Source organism: Hemiscyllium ocellatum, chromosome 4 (genome assembly GCF_020745735.1).
Source record: "Hemiscyllium ocellatum isolate sHemOce1 chromosome 4, sHemOce1.pat.X.cur, whole genome shotgun sequence".
NCBI lineage: Eukaryota > Metazoa > Chordata > Chondrichthyes > Orectolobiformes > Hemiscylliidae > Hemiscyllium > Hemiscyllium ocellatum.
In genome coordinates this window covers 112,208,504-112,231,579 of record NC_083404.1, presented here as the reverse complement: position 1 = coordinate 112,231,579, position 23,076 = coordinate 112,208,504, and the positions used below count along the sequence as shown (strand labels likewise).

General features: G+C 40.7%; 1 protein-coding gene across 1 annotated transcript in view; it reads right to left on the bottom strand.

The window, feature by feature from the left end:
• The window catches only part of LOC132815239 (nucleolar protein 58-like), an 87,268-nt gene that overhangs the window by 3,224 nt on the left and 60,968 nt on the right, over window positions 1-23,076 (bottom strand). The window contains exons 10-11 of the mRNA XM_060824054.1: window positions 22,702-22,791; window positions 5,853-5,913 (exon numbers count right to left, since the gene is read on the bottom strand). Of these exons, the coding sequence (XP_060680037.1) occupies window positions 5,853-5,913; window positions 22,702-22,791 (151 nt within the window). The remainder of the gene's footprint in view (window positions 1-5,852; window positions 5,914-22,701; window positions 22,792-23,076) is intronic.

The following is a 23,076-nucleotide window of genomic DNA, read 5'->3' as shown; positions in this document are numbered from 1 at the left end:
ACTGTCTTCAATTAGTTAGCCTAGCAGGAGGATGGTAATGACCGATTTTTCTCGAGAGCCAACACTGACTTGACGAGCGAAATGGCCTCCTCTGTATTATAAGAAACCTCAAGAGTCCTCCCAGTCCTAGTGCGACATATCCATTTCTTTTGTCAGGATTCCTTGTTACAGAGGCACAACTTTACATGTCCCTGGTGCTCATACCATAAGTAACTGGAATATCTTTTGTCTTCTCTTCATTACTGACACTTCATGATTTTATGCAGCTGTCAAAACTCCTTTCCATCTCGTTTGCTCCAAAACATCAACTTCATTTCATTTTTCTTTTTTTTTTATTGGATGAGAATAATGCCAGTAAATTCAGCATTTATTGCCTGATCCAAATTGTTCTTAAACTAAGTAGCTTGCTTAGCCATTTCTGAGCGCAGTTAAGAGTTGACCATATGGCTGGGAGTCTGGAGTCACATGTTGTCCAATCAGATAACACTGGCAGATCGCCTACCCTAAAATGAGATGAATGAACCAGAATTTTTTGCAACAATCCACAATGGTTTCACGGTCACTGTTAAATCTGGACTTAAAAACGAGTCTCTTGGTAATATTTAAATGCCACACCAACTGTGGTGGGCTTTGAATTCATGTCTCCAGAGCATTCATCTGTGTTTATTGGATTCTAATCAAATGGCAATAGTACTGCACCACCACCTACTAGATTAAATTCTAACAGCCCTGGAATCATGGAGAGTCTCATTCTTATACTTTTAAAAAGACCCTTACATCATCCTTCAAGTATGAAACCTGAACTAGGTAAAATATTCTAATTCTACATAACCAGAACACTATAAATGTGATGTCCAAAGAGACACGTATTTTAACAGTCTGTACTTCTGATTTAAGTCAAGAATTCACACAGGTAGTTTTATGGTTGAGGCTAGGGGGTTGAGGGAATTGTTAAAAGACACCTTTTCAGTGTGAATTCAACCTCAAGGTCCAAGAAAAGGCAGTACATCAGCAAAAGCTGGCTCTAATATACTCAAACCCGAACATTAGGTGCACTAAGTCTTTAATTTTAAGATAATGCAACCATATTAAAAAGGCATATTTTAAAAAGAATAAACCAAGGTAAAACATTTTCAAAATTACATACGTGCTTTGGAAAAAAAAACAAAATCCATAACACCAATTTTGCAATCTGCATTACAATATCCTTAAATTTTCTTCTCTGGCTTGAGCTGTTTTCCAATACCTATCACACTGACCTGCTAATGCAATGACATCAAAAAGCTGAATTTGATGCCTAATGGTTACCTACATAGAGATCAAATGCAGATATGATCAAAGTCCCATCCTAGTAAATTTAGCAGAGTCATGAGCATTTGCCAAAATTGGAGACATCACCCATGGATTGGTCAAGTGACAAAGAATCAAACATGGCAGCTAATGTGTTAGATTATTCTCAATCACCAGGCTTGGCCTGTTAAGAAGAATTAATGCCAGACCAGTGCCAGACAATCACATTTCCCTCATGTCTGCGTTGGTTTCCTCCGGGCGCTCCAGTTTCCTCCCACAGTCCAAACTTGTGCAGGTCAGGTGAATTGGCTACGCTAAACTGCCCATATTGTTTGGTGCATTAGTCAGAGCGGGTGGGTTGCTCTTCGGAGGGTTGCTGTGGACTTGTTGGGCCAAAGGGCCTGTTTCCACACTGTAGGGAATCTAATCTAATAGCTAGGCAAAGCAAAACCTTTATTGACCAGTCTTTGAAATTCAATGCATTGTCAACAACATCCCAGCTGAACATTCTGGGGAAATCGCCACTGACCAGAAATTCATCTCGAGTAACAAACAGATCACAGGCTAGGTGCTTGCCAAGACTGACTCAGTTCTTGACTTCCCAAAATATTACTAACATTAAGGGCATAAGTCAAGATTGTGATTACATGTTCTCCATTAGTACAGCTCCAAACAATGCAAAGCACTTCAAAGAAATTTATTATTGGGTCCACTATTTTAAACCACCACCAATGGAATTTAATTGCATTAAAAAAAATCTACTGCACCCACTCACCAAGGGTTCTTCAACAGCACTACTGAAATCCTTAAGATCTAGCATCAAGAGTAACAAGGGGAAGCACCACCACTCTCAAATACCCTTGCAAGAGTTACGTCATTCCTGAATACGTCATCAAGAAATCTGCCTGCTCTCTTTACACTATAACTATCTCTTCATTTTGGGAAGGTTTACATCCCCTAATTACCTCAGTGAATAGTCCACATATTGCCTGCTGTTTGTTTGAGCCAGAATGGTGAAGGCATCTGTGTTGAGTAGGGAGTCCCGGGACTGTGACCACATGATAATGGAGTGCTGATAGTTTGTCAATCTTTCCAAAAGAAATTGGGACAGTCATAGTATAAAAGGGTTAGAGGGGGTAGGATTCTTGAAATTTATTTGGGAGAGCTTTTGGTATCAACATGTAAAAAGAATAAAACAGAAAAGTACAGCAATGAACCTAATTCTGAGTAACAAAGCCAGACGGTATTTAAGGCGGGCAGGGAGAGAGCATTTAGTGATAGTATGTTTAGATTTGTTATGGAAAAGGGAAAAATGATCCACAAAGAGATTTTGGCTTTGGGGAGGGAATGCTTATATAAGGCAGAATCTGGCCAAAGCAGATTCTTCCAGGTAAATCTACAGAACAGTGGAGAGCTTTCAAAGGTTTGGCAGGAGTACAGGCTAAACACATTCCTTTTAGGGTGAAATAATAGGAGAATCAGTCCAGAGAACCGTAGATGTCTAGAAACATTCGGGACTGGATGAAGAGGAAGAGACGGGTTTTTAAACAGGTACAAAAGGGAGCAAATCAACAGAGGCTGTAGTGGAGAACAGTATAGAAAGGTGTAAGGGAGAACTGAAGAGGAGAAACACCCCAAATGACAGAACACTAGGAAGCTGAGAGGAACAGAGTGATCTTGGGTTGCTTGCCCACAGTTCCTTCATGGTAGAAAGGGCACTTTCATAGTGTAGTTAAAAATATGCTCTCTAGTTTTGAACTTCTTAAGGTGGAAGGGGAAAGGTTTAAAAGGGATCTGAAGGGCAACTAGTTTGTATGTGGAATGAACTAATCAGAGGAAGTTTAGGTGCAGGTACAGTTACAACATTTAAACAACATTTGTACAGGTACACAAATAGGGAAAACATTTAGAGGGACAGGGGCCAAAAGCAGATAAACTGGACTAGTTTCGTTTGGGAAACTTGGTTGGCATGGATTAGTCGGACTGAAGGGTCAGCTTCCGTGTTGTATGACTCTATGACTTTATACTTTTCAGCAAAAGGAAACACCTACTTCAGTTCTTTGTAGAGGTGAGGGGTCTCTTTGGGTCAGGTCCAGGGACAGCTTTGGAACAAGTAAAGTATACTTGAATGTGTGTTAAACACTAAATAAACTAATCGGAAAAGCCAATACACATGATGTCCATGAAGCTATCAAGCTGCCATGGAAGGTTTAATATCAAAGGCAGGTGGGTGAGGTTTGGCATAAATGTTATTATTTGCAGTAAAAGTTTAAAAGGAAATTGTTGGGTACAGGAATGTAGGTTGACATGGAGGGAGCTATGAGTTGGCATGGGATGAGGTTTTGGGGGTTGAAGAGGTGTGATAGATGAAGGTTAGAGGATTCTTATATAATGCATCATTCTTTGCAAGTCCTGAAGCATTGACAGTGGCACTTTACACAACCATGTTTGCAACCAGTAACCCCTGCAGCCTGCCTCTGTATTCTTTCCAAAGAGCGGTGGACTTGACACACCCAGCCACATCACTACTCAAGAAAACCTGAACACATTGTGCAGTTGATCTTGAGTCAGATTTTTGGAGTCGGGAATTTTGCAAAATTCAGTTAGTAATCTTTAGATAAGAAATCAGTCATTTAGGACGTAGAACGGCAAACAGCTTTTTCATTTGAGGTGTCACTCTTAAAAATTCTAATCTACACCTAATAGGATCATAGATATTTAGACAGCATTTTAAAGAAAGGACTTGCATTGTATAGGAACTTAGAACATTTTACAGTTAATAAAGGTGGCATTTAGGAAGTGTGAGAAATACAGCATTCAATTTTAACATGAGAAATAAAGCAATCAATTTTCATACAACAATCCTTTTATAACATTCAGGGATAAATATGACCAGGACAAAAGCAGCTAATGCCAGTCTTTTTCAAACTGTGCCATGGATCTTTTACCTGCACTTGACAGGACAGATAGTGTTGCTGTCACAGGACTGCATTAAATTGTCAGCTTTAATTTAAACACAAGTCTTAGAATACCACAAATCCACAATTTTCTGATTCCAATATGATAAGTTACATTAAGTGAGTTAAGACTGCAATTGCTAAGATAAGTGACGAAACTGCTGAAATTCACATTGATCCTGTGTGGTTGCAGGGTCCCCAGGCGGAAGATGTGGCGTTTTTCTGCCAGGTGAGAGGTTTTAAGGGTTTGGCAATGGAGGTGGCCCAGGACCTACATGTACTTGGCAGAATGGGAGGGGAAGTTGAAGTGGTTAGCCATGGGTAGTGGGGTTGGTTAGTGTGTGTCCCAGAGATGTTCTCTGAAACGATCCGCAAGTTGGTGTCCAGTCTCCCTGGTGTAGAGGAGACCACATCGGGTGCAATGGATACAGCAGCTGACATTGGTGGGGTACAGATAAATTTCTGCTGGATGTGAAAGGATCTTTTTGGGGCCTTGGACAGAGGTGAGGGGGGGGGAGGTGTGGGCACAGGTTTCGCACTTCCTGCGGTGGCAGGTGAAGGTGCTGGGAGTGGGGTGTGGGCTGGTGGGGGGGACGGGGTGTGAGGTGTGGGGTATGTGGACCTTACGATGGAGTTATGGAGAGAATAGTCTTTCCAGAACACTGACAGGGGTGGGGAGTGAAATAATGTTTCGAGTGGTGGGGTCTGTTTGTAAGTGGCAGAAGGTGATGTGATGTATACAGAGGTCGTTGGGAAGGAAGGTGAGGACCAAAGGGGTTCTATCCTTGTTGCTGAAGGTTTCAGATTTGTAATGCGTACTGGTTGTCCTGTTTAGGTCCAAATTGTGTTGGTTTGAATGTAGCCTTGAGTGCAGGATATGCAGGTGTTGGGCCTCCTCCATCGCCAAACCCTTACCACCCGATACCTGGAGGAAGAACACCTCATCTTCCACCTTGATCCCATGTGGTTCCAGGGTTCCAATATGGATTTCACCAGTTTCTTCATTTCCTCTTCCCCAACATTATCCCAGTCCCAAACCTCCAGATCGACACCACCGTCTTGACGTGTCCATCATCTTTCCCATCCATCCGCTCCACCCTCCTTTCTGACCTACCACCTCCTCCCCCACCTTTATCTACCTATTGCATTCTTAGCTACCTTCCCTCCATTCCTACCCCCCCTCCCTTTTATTTCTCAGTCCCCCTCAGCCCATTCCTGAAGGACTTATCCTCGAAACATTGAGTTTCCTGGTCATTGGATGCTGCCTGACCTGCTGTGCTTTTCCAAAGCACCACACTCTCGACTCATTCTATGTTAATTCTCCACTGAAGGCCAATGAATAAAAATCTAACTGCAGTAATCATTGGCATCAGCAATTTCAAAACATACCTACATGATGGTCACACACAAAGGGAATCTTTATTGAGAAAGCCTTCTGGTACATAGGAATGGTCCGAGTAGATTAGCATCCCGGAAGTTGCATTGCATAATAATAATGGACCTGCTTGCTTAGCAATGAACAGAAATCAGACTAATGTAAAATTACAGTTTTTCTCAAATTATAACTATGTGACGAGTAGCAAGTAGAAACCAATGACAGCATACCTGAGGTAAATCATCATCTTCAGTTTTCTCTACTTTTGGTTTCTTGAGTTTTACATCGGAACTAATAGTAAAAGAGCAGAATAGACGGGTTTTCTAAAATTGCACATAAATAATGATCAGAATATTTAAACAATATTGACTAATAATCTTGGAATCTATTCATAAAGTGCACAGGCATCTTAAATTTATTTTGCACAGAAGCACACATGTGGTAGCTTTTGCTTTGCTTGTCTGGGAATGTCAAGGTTACTGTGGGATCAGATACTAACCTACGTTGAAGGAACATGTTCTGAAGTATCAGCTTGTTTTGTTGTGCTTTCTGAATATAAATATTTATAAGTTTGAACTCCACTCCAGGCTAACATTGCAACACTAAGACAGTGACGTAGCCACATAAGCCCTTGTCTGCCTTTCAGATGCACGTTAAAGATTCTATGCCTCAATATGCAGTTTTAGCAGCTAGTCAATTTTGCGCACACAGACAACAAGACGCAAAACGATGAATTGGATATTTGTCACATTTGCAGATAGAAATATGATACAAACACAAATGACTGCAGCATCACATTATGCTTCATCATTTTATTGTATTTAAAGTTACTAGGTCTGCATGAAGTACTTAGACATTTAGGGAGCTGAACAAAAGACATCAAAATATCTTTATGAAGAGGATATTGTGTAATCAAATTATAATAAAAAAAATCTAAGGCCATGCAATAGTGTATTTGTCTAAAATCCCACTGAACCATGAGAACTAGATTCCTGGATTAACTAGAGTTGAAAGTAGACACCTCAAAATGGAAGTAAGGACAAGTGAGAATATTATCTTCAGTTTTGCTCTATAATCACAATGCAAAAGAGCATGTTGAAAAGGTTCAACTGATAAGGCCCCTAATTCAACTATATTGCTGACACTGATTGGGTTGATACAAAGAATGGTTAATTATATCAGCATGCCTGGAATTTGTAGATGAGAAAACTTGCATATGTATAGTCCTTTTAACAAAATAAAAAATATGCCAGGGCACCTCAAACATTATGGGACTATTTTTAAAAAAGTTATAGGAGATGATAAAGAAGGACGGATTGCCAAAAGTTGAAGAAGAATTCCTTTGAAAAGGAGGAAAGAGAATTAGAAGAGAATGGAAAGAGTAAGGAGGGAATTCCAGAATTTAAGGTCTAAAGAACTGAATGCATGGGTATCTTCTGTGGAGTGTTTACAATCAGACATACACAAAAAGCCTGACCTTGAAGGGTTGTTGGAGGAGATTACAGCATAGGGGAGGGATTAACCATTACCGATTTGGAAAACAAGGACAAGAATTTTAAAATCGCGATGTTGCATGACCATGTGCCAATGTAGACCAGTGATAAAAGGGCAATAATTGAACAGGACTTGGCATGATTTATAAACGTAAATCTTTGGATCTCATGGAATTCATCATGGGTAGAATAGAGAACCAGTTAGGAACGTACTGGGTGTAGTCTACTCTGCAGGCACTAAAGGAATGAAAGACAGTTTCGGCAGCAAATGAACTGAAACGGAGGTGACATTAGATAATGTTATGTTGATGTAAGTTGGTGGTCTTTGTGATGGTATGAATATAGGGGATTACTTTACATATTCAAGTAATAACTCACCCTGCGCAAGAATCAAATCCAGACGTAAAACTCCAAAAGCCTTATTTTTCCATATGACTTGAACATAATGACCCCTTATTTTGGATTTGAAAACCCTACAGGTTTCATCAAAATATAGGAGTGGGCCATTTAACTCCTTGGGTATGCTCCACCATTCAACATGATCATGGCTGATCATCCAACTCAGAACCAGGTTCCCCCTTTCTCCTCAAACCCTTTGATCCCTTTTGCACTAAAAGCAATATCTGAATGCTTTCAAGGAGTTAATGTCTCCGCTTCAGCTGCTAACTATGATCTTAAACTATTTCATATACAGGGTGTTAGGTTTTGAGCAGGATTGGTAGCAACAGCAGTGAGTCTTATTTACAATTGCTTTTCTCCCATTCAAACATCTGAAATACCAGGAGATAATCTTGGATGGGTCCTCACTATTGAATTTGGAACCATGGCCAGTAGCCAAGGTCAGTGTCAGTAACTCCAAAAGACCCAAATTAGACCTTTATCCCCTGAACGAATTATTCAAAGATGTTCACCCCTTACTTTTTGCTGAAAGACATGGTATCAAAGGACATGGCTTTTACAAAAGTATATACGGTAAGTGTTACTAAAATTGCAAACAAGTTTTCAGGTGAAGGTTGTTGCCAGGGAGAGGGATGAAATGGGCAGCCAGGAAATGAAGTATAAAACAGGAAATCGAAAATATTAGCTTCAGGATGCCTGTTTTATGCTCATTCAATACGGAAAGCCAGTAAAATAGTCCAATAGCTTAGGACCAGCAGAGGGGTAGACAATGGTGACATAGGGCATTCTGGGATGGCCAGGCATATAAACAGAAGTCTGAAAAGTTCCTGGGTCATAAATCAGCCTTCAAAAGGCGTAATAGTCATTCTTTAGGATTTTTAGAAGCAAATATTTAATTAGATTCCCTATAGTATGGAAACAGGCCATTTGGCTCAACAAGTCCACACTGACCCTCTGAAGAGAAACCCATCCACACCCATTCCCCTACCCTTTATTTACACCTGACTAATGCTCCTAACACTACAGGCAATTGAGCATGAACAATTCACCTGACCTGCACATCTTTGGATTGTGGGAGGAAACTGGAGCACCCGGAGGAAACTCAGGCAGATATGGAGAGAATGTGCAAACTCCATACAGACAGTTAGCTGAGGTAGAAATCAAACCCGGGTCCTAGTGCTGTGAGGCAGCAGTGCTAACCACTGAGCCACCGTATTGATAGAGATAATTTTCCTGTCTGGTTAAGGACAGCAGGCAGGCTCACAATTTGAGGCTTATTCAGAAGTCTTCGAAACAGAGAGGAGTTTTATCCCAAAACAAATGGCAAGTAACTGAGAAAGTGCTTCATCATGGAGGTACTATCACTTCGATCAACATAAACATGTTTGAACAATTAAAATAAAGACACGCAGACCATCCAGGCAGACATTGAGACCTCTAAGTTAACCTGGAAAATTGATGCCTTCGTTATCCTGCTTCCAGACGGTTAAACTGTAGCCTCATCCATTGGGTTTTTGGACCAACTAGAAAACCAAGGCTCTTAACAAGCCTAACTGATTACCCTTTTTGTAGTGGCAGGCAGCCCTATCACAAGACAAATAGAAGAAAATGTGCAGGGTCAGGAGATCTGTAGGCTGTTCGGGCTGAGTATGGGTCTACAGTTCAGTCCATTGTTGCCATGCAAAATCCACCTGCACATTTGTAAAGAACAGACGGCTGCTATAATTGCAGCTCAACATTCTATATCAATATAATAAAATTTGCCAAGAGCAAAACAGGATTACTAACTATCCCCAATTGTACTTCAGGTCCTAAATTTTTTAGATGCTCAATCTCAGACAGACATTTTCCACAGAGGATGGCAGAGATGCAATTAGCACATTCTAAAATGCTCTTCATTATTACTGCTTCAATTGTATCAAATTTCCTTTCTTTCTTTTAACTGTTGATTAAAGTATTTCTCTCTCAGCTCCTACATCACTGTGAAATAAAACATGGAACTACGTTCTAAGCACCAAACTCTAAGCCGCTTCATCCAGTCTTGCCTCAGTTTCCTCGCAGTGCATGTTGTGCATTCTGGAAGACTACGGTGTAAATTGCCAGTGGAAACTGAAGTCACATTCTCAAGTGTGACATCATTCAACCTCATAAAGAGGGTTTGATTAAATCTTTAAAAATTCTCAGGGAAAAAAGTTGACACAGTACCAAATGATTATAGTGCTGGACTGACAATACATGGGTTGCCAGTAAAAACTCATATCAAATTGTTAAAATGAAATCCAGAATCAAGTTCCGGGCAAAATGACTGCAAAAGCTACAACAAACTGTCAAGAGGAGCTTGAACTGGTGTAAAATAACTACTCATTGAATTTAATGAAACAAGATCCCAAGAGCAAGAGGCACTGAGGTTTTTTGTGCTTTTGTTACTCCAATGTGATAAGACAACAAAGATTCACAATAACTACAAGCTATCTAACACTTCACTTGGATACATTTAAATATAAATTGACATTTATTAGGCCCCAATCTATTGTATAACTCTGCCAATATAAAGGCTTATGATAAAGCATCATATTGTAAGCAAGGCCACATGGAGGAACTGCATTTTTCTTGCAGTGTGGGTATTGAAGAGAGAGGAGAGGAGAAAGGAAAAAGAGAGTGGGGTAGGCAGTGTTTTTTTTAAAATGTCATTCACAAGACGTAGCTTCACTAACTGGGCTAGCATTTATTGTCCATAATTGTCCCTTGAGAAGGAGGTGGTATGCTGCCTTCTTGATTCATTGCACTTCATTCAGTGTATGGACACAGTAGTGATGTTAGGGAGGGAATTTCAGGATTTTAGATCTGGAGATAAAAGGAACAGCAATACAAAGGATGGCGAGTAGCTTAGAGAGAATCTTGCAAGTTATGGTTTTCTTGTGGATCTGCTGCACTCTTCCATCTAGATGCTAGTGGTTATGGGATTAGAAAGAGCTGTCTAAGAAGCCTTAGTGAATTTCTGCAGGGTATCTTGTCTGTGTGTCAGTGGTGGAGGGTGTGAACATTTGTGGATGTGGTTTCAAGAGGGCTATCTTGGATAGTGTCAAACTTCAGTGTTGTTAAAGTTGCATTCATCCAGGCAAGTGGGGAGTATAATGCCTCATACTTAGGTTTTGTAGACGATGGACAGGTTTTGAAGAGTGCAGAATTCCTGGAACTTGACCGGTTCTCATAGCCACAAAATTTACTTGGCTAGTCCAGTTCAAATCTGTTTCTAGTGAATGGTATTCCCCAGGATATTGATAATGGAGGATTCAGTGATGGCATGAATACCAATGTCAAAAGTTGAAAGGCTAGACTCTCTTGTCGGTGATGGGCATTACTTGGCACTTATGCAGTGCAGATGCTATTTGCCACCTTTCAGTCCAAAGCTTAGATGTTGTTCAGAGCTTGCTGGGTTTGGAGATGGACAACTTTGGTACCTGCTGAATCATGAACATTGATGACTGCAGTGAAAATCTCCACCTCTGAAATTATGATAAAGGAAACATCATTGATGAAGTAGCTGAAGATAGTTGGGCATAGGACATTACCTTAAGGAACTCATGGCTTTGATACCCTACCCCTGGGCCAGGAGACCGTATTCAAGTCCCATCTGCTCCAGGGACATTTAACATCTCTGAACAGGTTGATTAGAAAATATCTACCACGAGGAACTCTGCTTTTATGATGCGGTGGTAGGGTCTGTGTCTCTGGACCAGGAGCCATGAGTTCAAGTTCCAAATATTTCACAGGTGTAATAACATCTCTGAACAGGTTGATTAGAAAACATCTACCTTGAAGAACTCTTGCTCATCCATGAAAAACACAGGTGAAGCATTTGCAACAATGTGTAACCAGAGATGTTGAGTAGATGATCCATTTCTACTTCTGAGTTGCCAATATTTACTGGAGCAACAACCACAATCATCTTGCTTTGAAGCCACAAGGTCAAATGCAGCTATGATACCGCTCTCAGTTTCTCTCTAGAGATTTGTTTTTTTGTCCATGTTTGACTGAAAGCAGTAAGTGAACAGAATTAATTGAATATTGGCCATTTGACATTTTTGAGACAACAGGAAAACGTGGACATGAATCACTGAATGGTTCTGGCTGATCAACATTTGAAATTTTCTTGGTTCAGCTTTTATACTCGCATGTAGAGCTTAGCATCACTGAACAGAAGAATACTCACAATGCCTAAATGGGTTAGATATTTGCCTACCACAGTTCATGACAGTATATAGGACAGTGGTATTTAGATGTATACTTATGATACCAGAGCATGAAAGGCTATGAGCCAAGTGATGGAAAATGGAATTTGATTGGTTAGGTGGTTACTCTTGACCTTTCCCTATGCTATTTACCTCTGACTTTATGACTGGAAAGCTTTGAGTTGACCCACTGATCATGGAATCATGTAACTGTCATATCATGCTGTTGTCTTACTAGCATGCATGTAGTTAGTTTTCAGTCAAATGAAGCTGCAAAACCTAACTTTCAGATACTGATGCTGCTCCCAATTGGATCAGGTCTGGCCATCTGGTGGTATGGAAATAGCAGAATGAGGGATCTGCCAGGACGCAAGACTGCACACTAGTGTGAAATGCAGTTCTGTTGTTGTGGATAGTCAACAGAAAGTTGGATGTTGAATGGATGTCAGTTTTGAACTGCCAGACCCATTCCACTTAGCACAATGCTAGTGCCGCTCTGGATACTGTTCTCAGTGAGAAGGTAAACTTAGCTTCCATAAAGACTTTAAGCATCCATCCCTACAAAACATCCATGGATGGACAGATTAATCTGTGACAGAAAGGTTGAGAAGTCAAGGTAAAGTAGTTCTTCAAATCATCTTGGTTCTCTCACCACTTGTTACCATTCCAGTTAACAGGTCCCCCCTTCAAGGCTCCCTCAGTAGTGATGCCAATTTTAGTACTGGATACTGAAGATTTTGCAGCAGAGGGCGGAGGGAGCTGGGCAGAAGTGAGGTCAGAGCACAGAGGCTGTTGAGAAGGTTAGTGAGTGCTATTTAAGTAGGTGTGCTTTTAAGTAGCAATAATAAAAAAAAGAGGGCTCAAGGGAAGTGTCTGGTGAGAAAAGTGAGTGTCTTTGGCTTACGCCACAGACTCAGGAGATTACACCACAGTTTGAAGAGTGTGAAGCCATGACTGCCAAGCCAATTTAGTGTGCTGCGTGCATGATGTTGGAGGTCACTGATAGTGTCTCTGGCTCCAATAGCTGTGTAAAGTGTGCACACATTCTGAAGGAGCATGTTGCAGCACTGAAGAAAGAATTAGATGACCTCAGGCTCATCCGAGAGAACGAGAATTTTCTGGACAGGACTTTCAGCGAGGACATTACACCGAGCATAGCAGAAGAGAAGGGACATGACTGAGGAAGAAAGAGATGATTTAAGTACAAGAGACCCCGGGGGAAGTATCTCTCGTGAACAGGTTGGTTCTTTTGGAAACTGTCGAGACAGACCACACTGCCAAGCTGAGAGGCAGACAGGTTTGCCAATCAAAAATTGGCGGAGGCAGAGCTGAGGAGTCAGATATCATGCAGAGCAGTGGTAATAGGGGACTCCATAGTGAGAGGGATTAAAATGGGTTTCTGTAGCAACAGGCGAGATCGGAGGCTGGTGTGTTGCCTTCCTAGTGCCACGGCCGACAGAGTGCAGGGAATCCCCATGCTCGAAGTTGAAGAGCCAGAGGTGGTGGTGCATGTCAGCACAAATGACATTAGGAAGAATGCGGGGATATTTACAGCGGGACTTCAGAGAGGTCTGAAGAAGGCTGAAAGGCAGGAGTTAAGAGTGGTTATCTCCGGTTTGCTTCCAGTTCCTTAGGCTGGAGAGGGCAAGAACAGGGAGATAATGGACTTGAATGTGTGGTTGAGGAATTGGTGCAGGAAGCAAGGATGCAAAATCTTGGATCACCGGGGTATGTTTTGTGGAAAGGATAAATTATACAACAGGGACAGGTTGCACCTTAATAGGTGGGGGACCATCATCCTGGCAGGCACGTTTGCCACTGCAACACAGGTGTGTTTAAACTAAGTTGTGGAAATTCAAGAAGTTAAAAGGGAAAGTGAGAATAAGAGACATTAAGAAAGACAACAGAATCAACAGAGCAGAAAACTCAAGGAGGGATCATAAAGTATGGTCAAGTGAAATCGAAATCGAAATTGATAGGAAGGGTGAGGGGAGTAACAAATTAAAATATTATATACGAATACACGAAGCATAAGAAATAAGGCAGATGAGCTTGAAGCTCAGTTGGAAATTCGTAGGTACGATGTTGTGGGGATAACTGAGACGTGGCTTCAAGTGGACAGGGCCAGGGAAATGAATATTCAAGGCTATATGTGCTGTCAAAAGATCAGCCTGATAGGCAGAGGGGTGGGGTGGCCATGTTTGTGTAGAACAATATTCAGTCCCTTTCAAAGGGGTACATAGTATCAGGAGATGTAGAGTCAGTATGGATAGAGCTGAGAAATTCTAAGGGTAGAAAGACCCTAATGGGAGTTATCTACAAGCCCACTAGTCTGGGATGTAGGGTGTAAGTTGAATTAGGAGATGAAATTGGCCTGTCACAAAGGTATTGCTACAGTTATTATTATGGGGATTTCAACATGTTGGTAGACTGGGAGGATCAGGACGGTACTGGACCCCATGAAAGAGTGTTTGTGGAGTGCCTCCGAGATGGATTCTTAAAATAGCTTGTACTGGAGCCTACCAAGGAGAAGGCAATTCTGGATCTGGTGTTGTGCAACAAACTGGATTTGATCAGGGACCTCAAAGTAAAGGAGCCATTAGGATGATTTGGAGATGTCGGTGTTGGACTGGGTGTACAAAGTTAAAGATCACACAACACCAGGTTATAGTCCAACAGGTTTAATTGGAATCACACTATCTTTTGGAGCACTGCTCCTTCATCAGGTGATAGTGGAGGACAATTCTAAGGCACAGAATTTATAGCAAAAATTTACAGTGTGATGCAACTGAAATTATACATTGAAAATACCTTGTTTGCCTATTGAGTCTTTTATCTGTTCGAATAACATGATAGTTTCAGTTCTTTCATGTGTAAATCACAAAACCGTTTTTTTTTAAAAAGTTGCATTCTCAGGTTAGCTGTAACAATGAGTGTTAGCTAGACAATAGGAGGTAGTGACCATAATATGATAAGTTTTAATCTGCGATTTGAGAGGGAGAAGGGAGAATTGGTAGTGTTGGTATTGCAGTTGAACAAAGGGAACTAAGGAGCTATGAGGAAGGAGCTGGCCAAAGTTCAATTGTTCAATACCCTAGCAGGGACAGCAATGGAACAACAATGGCAGGTATTTCTTGATATTATTGTAGAAGGTGCAGAATCAGTTCATTCCAAAAAGGAAGAAAGATCCTAAGGCGAGGCAGGGCAGCCATGACTGACAAGGGAAGTTAAGAACTGTATAAAGATAAAAGAGAAGTATAACAAAGCAAAGATGAGCGGGAAGCCAGTGAACTGGGAAACTTTTAATGAACAACAGAGGATAACTAAAAAAGCAATATGTGAAGAAAAAGTGAGTATGAAGGCAAACTGGCCAGAAATATAAAGGAGGATAGTAAAAGCTTTTTTAGGTATGTGAAAGGAAAAAAAAATGGTTAAGACTAAAATTGGGCCCTTGAAGACAGAAGCAGGTGAATTTATTAAGGGGAACAGGGAAATGGCAGAAGAGATGAATAGGTATTTTGGATCTGTCTTCACTGGGGAAGACACAAGCAATCTCCCAGATGTCATAGTGGCTGAAGGACCTAAGGTAATGGACGAATTGAAGGGAATGTACATTAGGCAGGAAATTGTGTTGGATAGACTGTTAGGTCTGAAGACTGATAAGTCCCCGGAACCTGATGGTCTGCATCCCAGGGGACTTAAGGAGGTGGCACTACAAATCATGGATGCATTGGTAAACATTTTCCAATGTTCTATAGATTCTGGATCAGTTCATGCAGATAGGAGGGTGGCTAATGTTGTCCCACTTTTCAAGAAAGGAGGGAGAGAGAAAACAGGGAATTATAGACCGGTTAGCCTGACGTCAGTGGTGGAAAAGATGCTGGAGTCAATTATAAAAGATGAAATTATGACTCATTTGAATAGCAGTAACAGGACAGGTCAGAGACAACATGGATTTACGAAGAGGGAATCATGCTTGACTAACCTTCTAGAATTTGTTTGAGGATGTAGCTATGAAGATGGACAAGGGAGAGCCAGTGAATGTCGTATACCTGGACTTTCAGAAAGCCTTTGATAAAGTCCCACATCGGAGATTAATGAGCAAAATTAGGGCACATGGTACTGGGGGCAAAATACTGACTTGGATGGAAAATTGGCTGGCTGACAGGAAGCAAAGAGTAGTGATAAATGGGTCCCTTTCGGAATGGCAGGCGGTGACTAGTGGGGAACCACAAGGTTTGCTGCTGGGACCACAGCGGTTTACAATATACATTAATGATATATGAAGGCATTACAAGTAATATTAGCAAATTTGCTGATGACACAAAGTTATGTGGCAGGGTGAAATGTGAGGAAGATATTATGAGAAAACAGGGCGACTTGGTCAGGCTAGGTGAGTGGACGGATGCATAGCAGATGCAGTTTAATGTGGATAAATGTGTGGTTATCCACTTTAGTGGCAAGAACAGGAAGGCAGATTACTACCTAAATTGAGTCAAATTAGGTAACGGCGCAGTACAACGAGATCTAGGTTTTCTTGTACATTACTCAATGAAAGCAAGCATGCAGGTACAGCAGGCAGTGAAGAAAGCTAATGGCATGCTGGTCTTCATAACAAGAGGAATTGAGTATAGGAGCAGAGATCCTTATGTAGCTGTACAGGGCCCTGGAGAGAACGCATCTGGAGTAGTGTGTGCAGTTGTGGTCTCCAAATTTGAGGAAGGACATTCTGGCTGTTGAGGAAGTGCAACATAGGTTCACGAGGTCAACTCCCGGAGTGGTGGGACTATATGTTGAAAGATTGGAGTGACTGGGCTTGTATACACTTGGGTTTAGAATGAGAGGGACCAGATTGAGATGCATAAAATTATTAAAGGAATGGACACTCCAGAGGCAGGAAGCATATTTCCGCTGATGGGTGAGTCCAGAACCAGAGGACACAGTTTAAAAATATGGGGTAGGCCATTTAAAACAGAGTTGAGGAGAAACTTCTTCACCCAGACATTGGTGGATATATGGAATGCTCTGCCCCAGAAGGCAGTGGAGGCCAAGTCTCTGGATACTTCCAAGAAAAAGATGGATAGAGCTTTTAAAGATAGTGGAATCAAGGGTTATGGGGATAAGGCAGGAACAGGATACTGATTGTGGATGATCAGCCACGATCATAATGAATGGTGGTGCTGGCTCAAAGGGCCAAATAGCCTGTTCCTGTACCTATTAATTATTGTCTATCCCCAGAGACTGCACCAGGCCGTTGTTAATTTTAGTGTTTCTTCCCAGAGGCGTTCAATTCAGAGATGATTATTGATTCATCATCAGGTAGGCCGTAGCATGTGACAAACAACAGATTTCTTTGCTCATATTCAACAATGTCATGATAATTCACCCATTTGGAATCAATGTTTATGACACTGAAGGCAATTGTATTCTTCTTTGGCATAATTTCTCTTAGATTTGTCCTGCTAGTGGAACAACACATATCCAGTGATGGTGATGGAGGCATATGGGATATGGATCAGGCTGTTGTTTGGCTGATATGTGGCAAAGCTTTTGAAATTTGCAAGCAAGGAAGACTTTGTAGGGTCTAATGGGCTGTATCTAGTACCCAAGTCAGTGCTGAATGATGTGTCTAGTGTCATTACCATGGATCATAGTCCCAGATCACCCATAGACAGATCGTGCCTCACCTGATCCAAGTTATTAATTTATTTAGTGCATTCTCTCGGTGGTCTCTGGAGAGTATTTTACATTTAGGTATTTTTATCACCCCAGTATTTGGTCAGCTGTAGTAGGTCAATTTTGTGCATCTACTGGAAAGGATAAGGCAGGACCTTCAAAGTTGCGTGAAGGGGTGAAAATCTTCCAATTACTTGGCCAGGTAGAACAGCTCTAATTAAAATGAATGTCTTGCCCAGTCTCTTATACCCTTTGAGAATACTCCTGGTGATGCTGCCGAGGCAGGCACTATGCAAATTATATGGTTGGCTGGTTTCTTTCATCTGGAATCATATACGGCCCCTCATTAAGTTAAAAAAGCTACAGCTTCCACAAGGGAAGGCTGGATTTTCCAACTTTAGGAAGTATCAGCTGAGTTCTCTACTAAGCTATATAGCCAATTGGGTCTCGTCTGACCCGCAAGCAATCTGGCTGGACATCGAAGCTTCCTAAGCAAAGTGCCCTCTTATTTTTAGATCAGATGAAAGTCATTATAGACCATTGTATTAAACACAATTAAAGCCTGGAAGATAATGCGGCAAAACGAGGGTAATTCACATAAAACATCCCCTTATACTCCTATCGTGAGGGCATGGGGTTTTCAACCAGACCCCCTGGAGGTCCAGGGGTATCTCCTGTTTAGAGGATCATGATGTCTTTTGCACCAGAAATTTGGATTACCTAATGGAGACCTCTTTCAGTAACAAATACTTCATAGGACTCCTACAGCACCTGAACGATTGGCAAAATTTAGGACAGGAGCATCTCTAATGTGTCCCAAATGTAAAATAGAGGTGGGCACTCTAACACACTGCTTATGGACCTAAGATCTGCAAACACTGGGTCAGAGTAGCAAATGCTTTGACAGAAATCTTGGGAGCGGAAATTAGAGTGGATCCTGTATCTATTCTCCTGGGCTTTTCAAGCTTGCCTTCCCTGGATGTGCACGGGAGAAAATTTTCCATTCTCTCTTTGTGCAAGGAAAAATATCTTAGTAAACTGGGTAGCTGCGGGCCCTCCAGGACTTTCGAATTGGCATAGGTTGGTTATGGAATGTATTCCCCTTGACTTCCTTACAAATATGGTGCACCAAAAAACGGAATTATTCTATAAAATATGGCAGCCCTTCCTGAATTATATAGATACAGATATTTCGGCCATTTTGTCAAGGGCTTTCATCCAGTTGTGGTAGCGGTTCTGGGCTGGTCCGGGGGCCACTGGGGGAGGAATCCCGCATGAATACAGGTTTTATTACGACTATGTTAATTTGTTCCGAGCATGTACTTTACTATTTAATTACTATGTTATAGTTTTTTCTCTTGAGTAATGTAAGATATTTTATTATATGCTCTGGTTAGTTATAGGTTAGATTCGTAATTAGTTGAGTTTTGTTTTCTCTTTTTTTAAATCTCTTTTTGTCTGTTAGGTTTTGGTTATTGTTTACTTAATATTTAACTGTATATTAATGTTTGTATTTGTATGTATTATTTTGTAAGTTTGTAAAAACATGTTAACGTTTCATTAAAAATAGCTACTAAAATAAAAAAAAGATAGCCAAAGGTTGACTGTGGACATGAATTCAGCAACTCTTTGGAACTGGAGTCAGACAATCTAGAATGTCATACCTGATGAGGTTGCAAAGAATTTTCACAGGGAGAAAGTGCAGTACATATTTAACTTGCAAAGTCCTGGGGAGTATCTCAAATGATGGACATGATGTCATCTTTCTTTTAAAACGAAGTGCAATCATTGTGACAGACATATTTGTGGTTTCCTCACTTTCAACATGGGATGTGGGTTAAAATCTTCGAGGAGAAAGGGAGGTCTGCAAATGCTGGAGATCAGAGCTGAAAATGTGTTGCTGGAAAAGCGCAGCAGGTCAGGCAGCATCCAAGGAACAGGAAATTTGACGTTTCGGGCATAAGCCCTTCTTCAGGAAAGGGCTTCATTCCTGAAGAAGGGCTTATGCCCGAAATGTCAAATTTCCTGTTCCTTGGATGCTGCCTGACCTGCTGCGCTTTTCCAGCAACACATTTTCAGACGTGGGTTAAAAGCAAGCTTCAACCCTAGTCTGTGCACAGTTGTGTTTTGATATCCAAGTGTGTGGACTAATATACTCAGAGGGTTACAGGTCAGAACAGCAGTTTAGAAGTCCTCTGTACTGCAGGTTAAGCAAGGTAAAAGACTCAGAAGTATAGAAAATAGGAGCAGGCCTTTCAGTCCTGAAGCCTGCTCTACCATTCAAATAATATTAAGGCTGATAATCCAATTCAGTACCCTGTACCTGCTTTTTCCCCATACTCTTAGATCACAAGAATGATATCTCCTCCTTCCTTGAAAACAGTAAATGTTTAACCTCAACAATTTTCTGTGGCAGAGAATTCTACAGGTTCACCACAGGAGGTAATGAAATTTCTCCTTAATTCAGTCTTAAACAGCTTACCCCATTCCTTAGACTCTCTCCCACTCAGTGCTGTCAGTCAACTGCTTTCAAAAGGAATCAGGGTTAAAAAAAAAGTTTCAAATCACCCTTAAAGCCAAGTATCTTGCAACTGGCTATTAGGTACAAATGATGCGTGGTGCCAGTGTTGGACTGGAGTGGATGAAGTCAGAAGTCATGACATCCGGTTATAGTCCAATAGGTTTATTTGAAATCACAAGTTTTGGGAGATTATTTTTATTTCAAGATGTTTTAGTAAAATGAAGGCTTCACCTAAGGAAGGAGCATCGTTCCGAAAGCTTGTGATTTCAAATAAATCTATTGGACTATAACCTGTGTCATGAGACTTCTGACTTTGTTAGCTATTAAAGTCAACACTGCCTGCAACATCATTTAGCAGCAATGTTCACCCATTCACTCTTCACAAATAATTCAGACTAATCTATACATTGTTTTGTAGCCCCCTCTTACTTCTAAGTAGTAAATGTGTGTTGCACTCATATTACTTCTCATGTTTGGTAATGAATAAACTCACTCTTTTTGTTAATTCATGAAGGCCTACTTAAAATAGGTAATTTAAAATGGATCTCAGAGAAAGGTATCCGCAAGGGCAGGGATCCTTTTAAAACTAAACTTGTTGTGATCAATCAAGTGACAGATCTTAACAGTTGGAGGTATCCATTTGGAACCTTATTGGGAACTGGTCTGAAGACTGGTTTTATTTTCAAGATATTTTCTTGTGATTTGGTAAAACAGAGTAACTTGCGATGCCACTGAGTCAATCACTTGTTCTGGATCTGGAATCACAAATAGGTCAGATTAGCCAGAAGATACTAGAAAGCCAGGTGGGTTTCTCCAGGCAAGGTTAGAATGGTGCTAGAAAAACACAGCAGCTCAGGTAGCATCTGAGGAGCAGAAAAATTGCCATTTCGGGCAAAAGCCCTTCATCAGGAATGAGGTCATTCCTGATGAAGGGCTTTTGCCCAAAACATCGATTTTTCTGCTCCTTGTATGCTGCCTGACCTGCTGTGCTTTTCTAGCACCACTCTAATCTTGACTCTAAATTCCAGCATCTGCAATACCCACTTCTACTGGGTTTCTCCAGACAGCCCAGTAGCTGCATAATCATTATGACTGAAGTGGTCTTTAAATTTTCCAAATGACGTTGCAATTGTTGATTACCTTCAGATTAGTAGTGCAAGATTCTGTATCATTAATCCAGTAACATAACCACAGTGCTATTAAACTGGTGTCCAAGAACGTAGGATCAATGTTCTGAATAAACACCAGGTTATTTACATTAGCGCATAAAAGTGAAAGAAATTTGAAGCAATTACTGCAAATCTATGGAACACAGAAAAGAATCCTTCTCATAGGAACTGTCAGTATGGCTGCCTCTTGGACAACTGAGGCAATAACTAGCATAGCCAATGTGTTCATGGAAACGGTCTGCCTGAAAAGTCTTCCAGAAGGCATCTGGTAAGTTTCATTAATAACCCTCAAAAGTGCAGAAAATTGAGGTAACCTTGTGAATTGGTTCTGAAATTTGCTCAGAAGTTGCAACATTTTTAGATGACTAAGTTAGGATATAGTAAATTGTGTGGATCAGAGTAGAAAGTTAAAAAGTGAGTGGGCAAAAAACTGTCAGGTGGAATTTAATGCGAGATCATCCACTTTTGAAAGGAGGAAGAGAAGTCACTCATTGTTAAGAAAATAAATTGGCGATAGGACAGACTTTTCTTGATGTTAATTGGCAAGGGATCACAAATAATGCATAGCTGCAAGAAACAAAGATTAACTGAATATGGATCTTCATCTCAAGAAGAAATACTGTAATTACCTTCAGGCATTCTCCTTGATGCAGTTTTAAATTTTGAGTATTAAACCTCAAGAATCAAATAGAAGGCAAACAGTAACGACTAACCAAAATTATACAATGGCTTTAAGTTACAAGGCAGCTTGCATAAAAATGGCTTGCATTCCCTTTAGTTCAACAGGTGGAATGGTAATTTAGTGAAGATGGCTTTTAAAAAACTATTTCAACAAATTCATTGGATAGCTTGGGAAGAATTATTCTCGAGTGGGAGAATCCAGAAGAAGGCGGCATGACCTTAAGATTGTTTTAGGAAATAAGGACTAACTTGATGCAGAATATTAAAAATCACAACCACAGGTTATAGTCCAACAGGTTTAATTGGAAGCACACTAGCTTTCGGAACGACGCTCCTTCATCAGGCATCGCTCTGAAAGCTAGTGTGCTTCCTATTAAACCTGTTAGACTATAACTTGGGTGTTGTGAGATTTTTAACTTTGTACACCCCAGACTAACACCAGCATCTCCAAATCATTGATGCAGAATGAGTGACGGGAATCTGGAACACCTTTCCTCTACATCCCAAAAGCCCCATAAATGCTGGATCAATTGAAATTTAAGACCAAGACCAGTGGAGTTTTGTTGAGGACAATATCAAGAGATATAAAGCCAAAAAGCTGGATTGCTAAAATATGGAGATACAGATCATCTATGATCTAAATCAAATGGTGCAGCTGGTTCAAGTGACTGTAACTTTTCGCAAGACAGCCAGATGGTCAAGAAAGAAAACATCAAATAATCACATCTTGCTTCAAACATTTATAATGGATAAGAGGGTTTACAAGGGAAGCAGCATTTTAAAATAGAAAAAAAGGAAGCCAAAGAAACAATTGGGCGTTCAACAAATCTTTGATTATTGCACGGCTCAATTAAACCCCAAATCAAACTTCAACTATCACCACTATAAGACATCATTTATACACTTACTGGCTAGAACCTGTACTGCAGTGGACCCTTTTTGTTTTCTTATTTTCAACAGGAATCCCAGTTCCATTCAAATCTTGATCTTCCTTCACCCTATGATAAACGGAACAAACTTCAGATTGGACAGGCTTTGATATTTATCTCACTGTCTCTCAACAATCTCATCTTGACGTTCCTCCAGCTCCATCATAAACCTTTAAACTCTTACGAAAATGTATTATTTTGCAAGTTTAGAAAAAAACAGAAAATGCTGAAAGCATCTGTAGAGTGTCACATTAAACTCAAAACACAAGTTCATCAATTACATTAAACTGGGCAGGAGATAAAATGGATAATATGAATGTGTAGAAACAAGTTGAAGTTCAGTTTAGTTAATTG